This window comes from Mustela putorius, unplaced genomic scaffold (genome assembly GCF_011764305.1).
Source record: "Mustela putorius furo isolate JIRA1106 unplaced genomic scaffold, ASM1176430v1.1 tig00000868_pilon_pilon_pilon, whole genome shotgun sequence".
NCBI lineage: Eukaryota > Metazoa > Chordata > Mammalia > Carnivora > Mustelidae > Mustela > Mustela putorius.
In genome coordinates, this window is record NW_025421502.1 from 3,413,136 (window position 1) to 3,425,584 (window position 12,449).

At 36.2% G+C, this 12,449-nt stretch overlaps 1 protein-coding gene across 3 annotated transcripts in view; it reads left to right on the forward strand.

Moving 5' to 3' along the window:
- ZGRF1 (zinc finger GRF-type containing 1) overlaps positions 1-12,449 on the forward strand; it is an 81,242-nt gene that overhangs the window by 12,187 nt on the left and 56,606 nt on the right. For all 3 annotated transcript variants that reach the window (XM_045085533.1, XM_045085530.1, XM_045085531.1), the window contains exons 5-7: positions 1,302-1,487; positions 1,827-4,089; positions 10,654-10,727. In XM_045085533.1, coding sequence (XP_044941468.1) covers positions 1,302-1,487; positions 1,827-4,089; positions 10,654-10,727 — 2,523 coding nt within the window. The remainder of the gene's footprint in view (positions 1-1,301; positions 1,488-1,826; positions 4,090-10,653; positions 10,728-12,449) is intronic.

Sequence of the window (12,449 nt, forward strand, 5' to 3'; positions counted from 1 at the left end):
TAAGTTACTTAAATCTCTGTATTTAACTTAAAAAAATCTCTTTACTTCCTTTATGAATATTGTTAAAGAGTATAGTCATGGTATTAATGGTATTAATTATAGCTAGTACTTTAACATTTATTATTAGCCACCTCTGTGGTAAAAACTTTTAGATATTGTTTCATTTAATCTTGAGACAATTCTTGTGATTTTTTTTTAGATTGGGAGTACAGTACTGAAAGATTCAGTTACTTGCCCATATTCATAGAATTGCAGTGGTAGGGCTGGGATCTGGACCCCAGAAACTGACTCTGTAACCTAATTGTATTACATGGTCTCAATAGGCTGAGAATTATAATGGGTAATATTTTCAGAAATTATTCCTATATATAATATTTTCTCAAATATTCTGTTTTTCCTTTTGGAGAAAGAAAAGGAACTAAAGGCATATTTTAGTGTAAAGAATAAGGATATTAAAGTTTGGTCATTCTGGGTTCATATCCCACTTTTAGATGCTTCCTAGCTAACCTAGCTTCTCTTGTGTCTAAATTCTGTACTGTAGTACATAGACCATAGGATAGACTTTACTGTGTTGGTCTAAAAATTAGAAATAATTTATGTGAACTTCAGTTTAATATGGTCATTTAAAAGTGTTAGTGTATATTCTTATTGTGTTGATTTTGGCCATGGTGTTAAATTTTTTAAAAAATTTTTTGTGGAATTAATAGTGGTTGTGGTATTTCCATATTTACCAAAAGAGTCTATAAAAAGCACTATCTTAGTAGATGGTTAATTGGGTCTAACTACTGTTGTTATTATTTCATTTTAAATTATTTCATTAGGAAAGACTAAGCATATTATCTGTGATAATACACAGATTTCGGGTATTACCAACTAGGCTGATAATCTTATTTTTTTTTTAAAGATTTTATTTATTTGAGAGAGAGAGAAAGAGTGAGCAGGAGAGAGAGAGACCATGAGCAGTGGGGAGAGGCACAGGGAGGTGCAGATTCCTCACTAAGCAAGGGAGCCTGATGTTGGGCTCCATTCTAGGACCCTGGGATCATGACCTGAGTCAAAGGCAGACACTCAACCGACTGAGCCACCCAGGATACCTGATAGCTCTAATTTTACTATATTATTATCCTTTTTTATGCTTATTGATAGTTAACTAGTCTATAATAATAAATGAAGATTTGAATATTGATTCATATGTTTAATAACTATTATCTTTTGTGCCTTGCTAGTGCTAATGACTTACTAGAACACATGAACAAATAATTAGATGTATGTGATTTTAAATTTATTCTTTTAAAATTTAGGTGAAGCCTGGAGATGACCTAGAAAGTGATCGATACTTAATCACAGTTGAGGAGGTTAAAGTTGCTGGAAACATAGCTGTTAAACAGGATGTCATTAAGGAAGCATCAGAGTTAAATCCAAGGAGATTAATATCCTCTGGCCGGTCCCTTGGATGTCAGCCTGCTGGTCTAAAAAGAAAGTTTACTGTAAGTTTCTCTGTTGAAAATAGTAAATCAGTATATATTTCTAATACTATTTCAAGAAGTAGTGAATTTGAAACTATTGTACTCTATCATTAAAATGGTATTTCATAATAAATGTTTAGGTAGTGAGGAAGTAAATCCTAATTAGAAAACTCTTAATACAAATGAGTATTTACATTTTAATCTTGCAAATTTTATATATTTATTACTTTACCTTGCAAAATAGACACATTCCATTTTCTTTTCTTTCCCTTCTTTTTTTCCCTTTTTTAAAAAAGCCAGTCCATTTCAAAGTTTCTTTATAGATAACGGAACAGCTAATAATTGTTTTAATATTTTTAGGGTTTTCGAGGACCACGTCAAGTGCCAAAGAAAATGATTATTACAGAAAATGGTGAATCCACAGAGTCACTTGAGGCTAAGAAACCTGGCCCTATTTTTCTTTCTCCCTTCTATAGCGCACCTCCTTTGTTTTCTACTGCTGGCAAGAAAGATATAAATAATATGCCAAGAGACCCTGAGAACAGTGTCACTTACAAAGACAGAGAGACAAATGGCTTACATTTTTCTTCGGTTGTCTCTACTCCATCCTTCAAGAATAACCCAGAAATGAAATGTGAAGAAAATTATTTTTGCTCTCCTGTCTATTCTGTAAATAAGCATTCAGATTCTGGACTGACCAATGAGATCTTAAAAAAAGATGGTTTGACCTCTCACTGTTTAGGAGTTTCACAAAACATCAGAAGCAAAGCACAGATATTAGCTCTTCTGAAGTCCAAATCAACTGGTACATTTGAGGAACTAAATTCTGGGACTACAGAACATCTCCCTCAGATACAACTACAAGGAAGTGTAAACATTCCTATTAAACCAAAGTGCATAGTTGAACAAGAAAAGTGTGCCCAGACGAAAAGCACAGACAGTTCACACCACCAGCATCAATCAGAAAATACCATGAGAAATAAAAGTCGATGGGCCATGTATTTATCCTCCCAGAGCTCACCTGTACATTCTTCTACTGAAGATGGAAATAATATAGAAAGGAAACCAAAGGTCCAGGGAGACAATACAAATTTAGATTTGAAAGACCTTTTGGTACAAGAGAGGATACAGGTCTCTGAAACATGTGCTGAAAAAGGTAAAAAGTATAATGAAGTCAGGCCAGTAGATGATAGTGATCAGTCATTGGATCAGGAAGTAAAATTGGAAATTCCTTCATTCTGTAAAAGCAACAGCTTACTAGTTACTTGTAGCAGTGTGGAGTGTGATGGCTTATTATCAGAATATGACATTAAAAAGAATAAAAAGATACCTGTTAGTCAAAATGACAAGATGTGTTTAAAAGGATCAACTCTCGGTAGAGAAAATGCTCAGGAGGTAAAGAAGTATGAACGGCCAATCTCATTCCTGCCAGAATCTGGACATCTGCAAACTGAGTCTTCTATAGCTAACAATTCTAGGATCTCTGATGACTTTACCAATGTGCTTTCTAAAAGTAATACTGATAATGGAAATCATAACAGTATTCCTGAACCTATGAGTAATGCAACACAGCCACTTGTGGAGGTGAGTTTTAATCTGAACAATTTTGAAACCAGCGACACTGAGGAGGAATCACAGGAAGACAACAAAATTTCCCAGGATTCAGAGGGTTGGGTAAAGGAAACTTTGGTTAATGACAGCAGTTCGAGTGTTCAGAAGAGATGTGAAGATACAAGCTGTAAGAAAGTTGGCAGTGAACATTTGTCTCTTTTAACATCTATTGGGGATAAACATACAGAGACATTTCCTATTAAAGAGACTCTGCTGTCAGAGTTTTGTGATAAAGCTTGCGTAGGTGTTGACAGAGAACCTTGGAAAACTGGAAACGTTAGAAAAGAAATAGAAGAGTGTAGTGATATATTAAGCAGTTTTGACTCATCTTTAGAGGGGACTGATGATGTATCTCTAGATAATAATGAAAATGCTAATAAATCTATTCAAAAAGTCAGAATTAACTATGATAATGCTTCACTACAGAATAAATCTAAAGATATAAGCTCAAATTTACATATTCCTTGTTTAAACATAGCCACTGATCAGACTCCTAAAAACAGCCCATTCTCAGAACAGGCTGAACCTCAGCCTTTTATTATGGGAAGTAACTTAGACAAAAATGATGAATGGCTTTTACTGTCAACGTCAAGCAACGACATAAGTATCCAAGAATTACACGTTAATCATAATCACTCTGAAGAATGTGTTGCTCTTGATAAATCAAGTACCCAAGTTTCTAATTCTTTGTTTTACCCTCTGGGAAAAAAGCATCCTATTTCCAAAGATATGGAAGCATATATTCCTGAATCTGAAGATTTGCGAAGGATTAGAAGTTTAGACCATGACCATGTTGAAGTAGAAACTGATGGAGAAAGCAAACAATATTCCAATAGTCCTAGAAATCCTTCAGAACTCTCTGGATTAGTAAATAACATTTCCATTTTAAAGTCATTGTCTGAACACAGTACGGCTTTAGAAGGCTTGGAAATATTGAAAAAGAGAAGTATTACCTTTAAACAACAAGGAACTCTGAGCCAGATGACTGATGAACCAGATAACAATCCTGAAGGTTAGATTGGCATGTTCGTTTTGGATTGTTTTCTGAATAGCTCAGAGGTTGGAAAGTATTTGCTTTGGAGGCTACATTAAAGAATTACATAGTAAATTTAAAAAAAAAATTTTTTTTTTAAAGAGAAAAAGAGTGTGCCTGGGGAAGAGTGTGAGCAGGGGAAGGGGCAGAGGAAGAAGGAGAGAGAGAATCTTAAGCAGGTTACATGCCCAGCACAGAGCCTGACACAGGGCTTGATCTCATGACCCTGAGAGCATGACTTGAACCAAAGATGTTTTGTCTACTGAGCCACCCAGGTGCCCAAGAATTAGATAGTATTTAAATAGGCAATATGTGTACTTGGTAAAATCAATTCTAATAGAGGATAAAATGGTGAAAAGTTAAATCACCTTTCTAGTATAGTCCCTCAGTGCACTCCTAAGAATTAGCTAGTTTCCTTCCAGGGTATCCTTCTGGAAATAAGCATATACAGGCACATATAAGCAAGTATGTATGTGAATATCCATTCCTATCATACATTTTTTAAAAAAGATTTTATTTATTTATTTGACAGAGATCACAAGTAGGCAGAGAGGCAGAGGGGAGGGAGGGAGGGGGGGAAGCAGGCTCCCTGCTGAGCAGAGAGCCCAATGTGGGGCTCGATCCCAGGCCCCTGGATCATGACCTGAGCCGAAGGCAGAGGGTTTAACCCACTGAGCCACCCAGGTGCCCCCAATCAGACATTTTTGAACATGTGTTAGGAGATACTTTAAAAAAAATAATCATTAGTTCATATTGATCTCTCTAATTCCAGTTCTTAAACACTGGGTTCTTCCTGTCTTCCTCAATTTCACAATTGTATTTCTTTACTACCACAATGAGAAGGGGCCCTGGTTCCCAACACCATTAGTACGTTTACTTACTCAATTCTATAATACGCATCAAATGGCTTCCAAATTTTTACACTAGTATTACTACTAACAAAAAACCTTTACAAATGTGTAAAGTTCACAAATTCTTTTTCTTTTTTTCTTTTTTTTTTTTAAGATTTTATTTAAGAGAGAGTAAGAAAGAGCCTGAATGGTGGGGAGGGGAGAGTGAGAAGCAGACTCCCAACTGAGCATGAAGCCCAGTGTGGGGCCCCATCCCAGGATCCCAAGATCATGACCTGAGCTGAAGGCAGATGCCTAACTGAGGTACCCAGGCACCCCTCTTTTGGTTTGTTTTTGCAATATATCTTACTGAAAATACATAGAGTATTAAGTTAAAAAGTTACTTGGGTGGGACATCTGGGTGGCTCAGTTGGTTGAGCGTCCAACTCTTGGTTTTGGCTCAGATCATGATCTGAGGTGGTGGAATTGAGCCTCACATGCAGTTCTGTGCTCGGTGGAGAGTCTGAGGTTCCTTCTCTGTCCCTCCCCTGCTTGTGTACATACACAGGTGCACTCTCTCTCTCTCTCTCTCAAATAAATATCTTTAAAAAGTTACTTGGGTTATTCTCTTTAGTGTGGTTATGTTATAATTTGATGTAAATATAGTTAAATTCACTGTTTATATTCAGTATGAGGACTTTTTTGCCTATCTTTGTTGATTTATTTTTATTTCTGATTATGTAAAATATTAATCTAGTTCAGGAAACAAAGCTGTATAAAAACAAACTCAGACGCCTTCCTTGTGCCTTTCATCCTGTTCTTACCTACCTGCTAGACAGAGCCAATATGTCATACCCGTGTTTCTTTTTGCAAAAAGAAGTGCTCCGTATTTACATTCTTGTTCCCTCCCTATTCAACAAAAGATAGTATACTCTATATATTCTTTAGCATTTTTTCACTTAATATATTCTGAAGTTTGCTTCATATCAGTTCATAAGACACATCCTCATTTTTTGTTTATATCATTTTTTGTGTAATATTTCACTGTGTGTATGAGCCATCATTATGCAACCTGTCTCCAATACTTTGCTATTACAAATGATGTGATATTAATTAGCTCTCCGTGTGTGTGTGTGTGTGCATATTGTTTGAGGTGTGTCTTCAGGACAAATTCCTAGCCGCAGGGTTACCGGGTAAATGTGTGACTTTATTAGATACTTCAAAATTTTCTCCATGTCTTATCCCCACCAGTAATGTATGAGAGTGCTTGTTTCTCCACAGTCTTGCCAATGTGTTGCCAAGCTTTGGAATTTTTGCTAATCTGATAAATGAGAAATGGCATTTCAGTGTTTTTGAATTTGTATTTCTCTTACTACAAGTGAAATTTAACATCTTTTCATATGTTTAAGCAACATTTGTACATCTTTTTTCATGAACTGTCTTACCTTTTTGTCCAGATGTTTAATGGCTGTTAGTATTTTTATTCTCATTGATTTTTAAGAGTTTTTTTTCTTAATATATTGGGGATACTAACCCTTTATTGGTGATGTGTGTTGCAGATACTGTCTTTTATATGTCACTGGTCTTTTGACTTTGCTTATAGTATATTGCCAATAGCATTTTTAAAAAAAGAAAACCAATATAGAACATATTAGTAAATATCAATATTAGACACATATAAATGTGAGTGAACAGTGTACTTGGAGATTCTCAAAAGTTAAAACTGAATTCTTTTTTTAAAAAATTAAATTCGTATTTAAATATCTCAAGGGATTCCTGAGAAAGATAAGTTTAATGGCAATTGATGGTTTATTTTCCAAAAAATTAAAAAGGAAAAAAATTTTCATGAAAAATAAGTAGGGGCAGACGAAATTATATAATATATAAGGATATAGATTCCTATTATGAATATATAGGAATTATAGAATTTAGTTTTAGGAAATCTTTTTTCTCATCAAGTTGGAAAGAGGATTATGGTTGAGTCTCATTATTTGCAGTAGTTATGTTCTATTGAATCAGCACAAACACAGGGCACTTGGGTGGCTCAGCTGGTTAGGCAACTGCCTTTGGCTTAGGTCATGATTCCAGGGTTCTGGGATCAAGCCCCACATTGGGTTCCTTGCTCAGTGGGGAGCCTGATTCTTCTCCTTATGCCTGCTATTGCATCTGCTTGTGCTCCATCTCTCTGTCAAATAAATAAATAAAATATTGAATCAACAGAAACACTGAATTAGTGAAAAATGAGTCATTGTTTTTAGGGGTATTTTCCATCAAACCTCTGGTCAGAGCATTTTTATCAATTGATCAAAATCTTGTTTTTATGAGTGTTTCTATTTAAAGGCATTAATTAATGTTGATCGGTTAACATTGAACTCATGGTGAACTACACAATGAGTGATTCCTGGAAAAAACTTCCCTAAACACACGTTTTCTCCGTAAAGGACATCACAGCCTTCTTGCACTTAGGAACATTAGACAGTATGCTTAGGGAACATTTGAAATAGCAAAGTCACTTAGAAGAAGCCCCAAAGTGTAAAAAATGTACTAAATAGACCACAAAAAGGATATTTGTTCATAGTGTGAGAGCTCAAGGAGGCAGAGTATCACCTTGTTCTACCTCAGCTGGGAATGTATGTCAGGAAACTCATTTTTTGTAGCTCTGGATGTCAAAAAATAACCCCCAAAACACAGGGTACAGATTTTGGGGTTCCAAATAAATTTTAGTAAGTAGGTAGGACCTGTGAGTAATGAGGATTGACTATTTGTTTTCTGATATCATAGATTTCTCTAGAAAGGAATAAGTTGGTTTTCTTGTGACACTGAGAAACTTGAATCTATTTATTGGAATATAACAATTGACTTCATGGAGTAAGAATCAGTTTTACCATCAATTTAGGATATGTGAAAGTGTTATGATTTTTTTCCTGTAGATTGTAGATTTTTTTCCTGTAGATTTCCTGAAGTTTTTGTGGGATGATTGAATATATCTTAGAAATGTTCATTTAGGGGGGTGCCTGGTTGGCTCAGTGGGTTAAATCCTCTGCCTTCAGCTCAGGTCATGATCCCTGTGTCCTGGGATTGAGCCCCACATCGGGCTCTCTGCTCAGCAGGGAGCCTGCTTCCTCCTCTCTCTTTGCCTGCCTCTCTGCCTGCTTGTGATCTCTGTCAAATAAATAATAAATAAAATATTAAAAAAAAAAGAAATGTTCATTTAGAGTTTTATTCTTGAGTGAATGCAATAAAGGAAAACACATCTATTTTCACCAAGTGCCTTTTTATTTATTTATTTATTTTAGGATTTTATTTATTTATTTGACAGAGACAGTGAGAGAAGGAATACAAGCAGGGGGAGTAGGAGCCGGAGAAGCAGGCCTCCCGCAGAGCAGGGAGCCCCATGTGCTTGGGGCTCAGTCCCAGGGCCCTGGGACCTTGACCTGAGCTGAAGGCTGATGCTTAATGACTGAGCCACCCAGACATCCCCAAATGCCTTTTTATTTATTTATTATTTTTAAAAGATTTTATTTATTTATTTGACAGACAGAGATCACAAGCAGGCAGAGAGGCAGGCAGAGAGAGAGGAAGGGAAGCAGGCTCCCCATTGAGCAGAGAGCCCAATGTGGGTCCTGGGATCATGACCTGAGCCAAAGGCAGAGGCTTTAACCCACTGTGCCACCCAGCACCCCCCCCACAAATGCCTTTTTAAAGCCTGTTTTAGAAATAGCATCAGGTTCCAAAATCCAATTAATTTCATTTAATTCTGAATTTTAACAGGAAAATAATGAAACCAGAAATGACAATGAACTAAAAATGATGTTTACACTAGATTTAGCTATGATTTTTTTTACAGTAAAGTTTTTTTAATTTAAATAATCTACACCCAACAAGTAGCTTGAACTCATGACCCTGAGATTAAGAGTTGTATGCTCAGGGCACCTGGGTGGCTCAGCCTTTGGGCATCTGCCTTCTGCTCAGGTCTTGGTCCCAGGGTCCTGGGATCCAGCCCTGCATTGGGCTCCCTGCTCAGCAGGAAACCTGCTTCTCCCTCTCACAATCCCCTTGCTCATGTTCCCTCTCTCGCTGTGTTTCTCTCTGTCAAATAAATAAATAAAATCTTAAAAAAAAAAAAAGGTGCATGCTCCCCCAAACTGAGCCAGCCAAGTGCCTCTGATTATCTTTTTTACAATTTTAATCAATCTTTCTTTCTAATAATCACTTTAAAATTATAGTCTTCTTGGTGACTTTAGGAGAAATTGAAATGATTGAATATGTACCTTTTTCTTTAAGGAAAAAAAATCCTATTTTTAAACAGATACTCAGGTGGTATGGCCTGGCCATTTTCTCCTCTTTTCTATTTTGCAGACTTGCCAACTCTCCTGTTGGCAGGAGACTCTTTTTATATGTGTTAGGACTTTTGTCTGAACATCTTTACCTCTGGCATAGCTGGTAGCTTTTTCGTGTATTCAGATCTCAATTTAGATGTCACTTCGTGTGAGAGAACTTTCCATTCATCCTATCTAACATTATTCTCTGTCATTGTTATGAAGCCCTTTTGTATCATAATCTGAATTTATCTTTTTTTTTTTTTTTAATCTTCTGTGGCCTTCCTTTTTTAAGAAACTACTGTTTCCCCAGTGCCTGGCACAATGTACTTAGAAGATAATTGAAGGTTTTTTTCTCAAACCAAAGTCAAATGCATTTAAGATAGACTCAGAAATAGCATTAAGTGCTTTTTTCTCATCTGTGTTTGCACATAGCAGCAGTGTAATGTTCTTGGCTTTATTCTAACAGTTAATATTTCATTTTGAGCATTTTTTAGTACAGGTTATTGGCTATTGAGTTGGTATTTTTCAATTAGTTTGAATAAAGAAAAAAGGAAGCATTCCTACTATTAAAAGGTAACCAAAAAATTTTCTTTTTTGAATTAAAAAAAAAAAATAAACATTTTCATATTTCTTACTTTTTTTTTTTAAAGATTTTTAAAAAGATTTTGTTTATTTGACATAGTGAGAGCACAAGCAGGGGGAGGGGCAGAGGGAGACAGGGAAGCAGGCTCTCTGCTCAGCAGGGAGCCTGATGTGGGGCTCAACCCCAGGACCTGCAGTTATTACCTGAGTCAAAGGCGAATGCTTAACTGCCTGAGCCACGGAGGCAGCCCTTTTTCTTGAATTTTTATCTTGACAATGTTTGACTACACATATACTACATAGATATACAGAGGGAATAGTCACTAAATCCTGAAATATCCAAAGACCAGATTCAGCAATTATCAAGAATACCTCATCTTCAAGTTTAAGTTATATTCCTGCTTTCATTCAGTTTTATAAGTAAGGGTTGTTTTTTAAAAAAGATTTTATTTATTTATTTGCCAGAGACACAGCGAAAGAGGGAACACAGGCAGGAGGACTTGGAAAGGAAAAGCAGGCTTCCTGCCGAGCAGGGAGCCTGATGTGGGGCTCGATCCCAGGACGCTGTGATCATGACCTCAGCCGAAGGCAGATGCCCAATGACTGAGCCACTGTTTTGTTTTGTTTTTTTTTAATTTTATTATTTTTAAGTAACCTCTGTACCCAGTGTGGGGTTCAAACCTACAACCCTGAGATCAGTCACATGCTATACTGACTGAGCCAGCCAGGCTCCCCTAGAAATAAGTTTTTAAAAAGTTTAAAACACTATATATGAGATGAATAAAATAATTTTATTTTATGTGTTATAGTTAGGAAACCATTGACTGCAGGAGTTTTACAAGCTTTACCAAAGTTGCCTCATCTGAACCAGGATTCTCAACAGGTACATTTTTTCCCCTATATTCTTCTATTGTGATATAGAATGTTCTGTACTGTTCTTTATGATGAGACTGCTGTTATATATAGGGTGCCAAGATATCTTATCTCATGCCCGCCCCCAACTTGTATCTCAGTAATTATTTTCATTATATCCTTGGGGGAAAAAGAGCCTAGCAGTTCCATTTATTAAGTAGTGAGTAGTATTAAGCAATTTAGTAAGTAAGTATTATGTCCTACTAATTTAGTAAGCTTTTTATTTTTATTTTTTCCCGTTTAATTGGTATTGTTGACATATAATGTATTGGTTTAAGGTGTACAAAATAATGATTTAACATATGTATATATTGTGAATATATATGATCACTGTGAGCCTTTTATCTTATCTTATTTTATTTTACTTTTTAAGTAGGCTCTTCACCCAGCTCAGAACCCAGTGTGGGGTTTGAGCTCATGACCCTGAGGTCAAGACCTGAGCTGAGGTCAAGAGCTGAGCTGAGATCAAGTGTTGGTACTTAACTGACTGAGCCACCGAGGGGCAGTCCCTCATTCCGCTTTTTTTTTTTAAGTGGGCTCCACCCTGCACAGAGCCCAACGTAAGCATTTTACTTTTAAATATACACAATTGCTAATGGAATGTTTGCACTTTTTGGGCATACATTAGAACCTTAGAATAGATTAGTTTTCTTGTTCACATTGATTTTTGCATGGTAATTGATTTTCATCATAGCAGTTTCTAAAAACTCAATTTTACAAAGATAAAATGCCATTGAAAGAGATGGCATAAGATCTGATGTTGAACTGAACTACCTTGAGTTAACAGTTCATTCACTGATCAACAGATGCCAAGTGATAACTGTATTTCCCTTTAAATTTAAATTTTAAAATTTTTATAATTTTTTAAAGACTTTATTTGAGAGACAGAGCTAGAGAGAGCTAGAGAAAGCATGAATGGTGTGGAGGGGCAGAGGATGAGGAAGAAGCATACTCCGTACTAAGCAGGGAGCCTGAAGCAGGGCATGATGCAAGACCCTGGGATCATGCCCTGAGCTGAAGGCAGACCTGTAACCACCTGAGCCACCAGGCACCCCAATTTTTATAATTTTTAAAAGATTTTATTTATTTATTTGAGAGACAGAGAGAGGGAGGGAGAGAGAGAGAGAGAGAGAGAGAGAATGCACACAACCCAGGGGAAGAACAGAGGGGTAAAGAGAGGGAGAGAGAGAATCTTTTAAGCAGACTCTATTGAGTGCAAAGCCCATTGAAGGGCTCAATCTCCCAACCTTGAGATCATGACCTGAGCCAAAACCAAGAGTTGGATGCTCAACCCACTGACCCATCCAGACACCCCATCCCTTAAATTTAAAACATTTTGTGCAGCCCCTGTTGATTTCACTGTGGTACCCCAAAGTACCTTGTTGAGCAGTTTAGGAACCATGGTAATAATATAAAAATTATGGTACTTATTAGAATACATTGATATGCTAGAATAAATCCTCTAAATTAGTGTTTCTTCTTGGGGATGTTTAACATATTTGGAGGGATATTCATTATATGGCACTGCTCTTTCTAAAAGACGTGTTTGAAACAAAAGAAAGTGAAATGTTTCCTTTGCCCCCATTTTGTATCTTACTGTATTTTCCAACTGTTTTTTTTTCCTCCTTTTTTAAATACAGAAAAAATGAAGAAAAATAAAACTCACCCTATCACTGATAGGTAATTATTATTA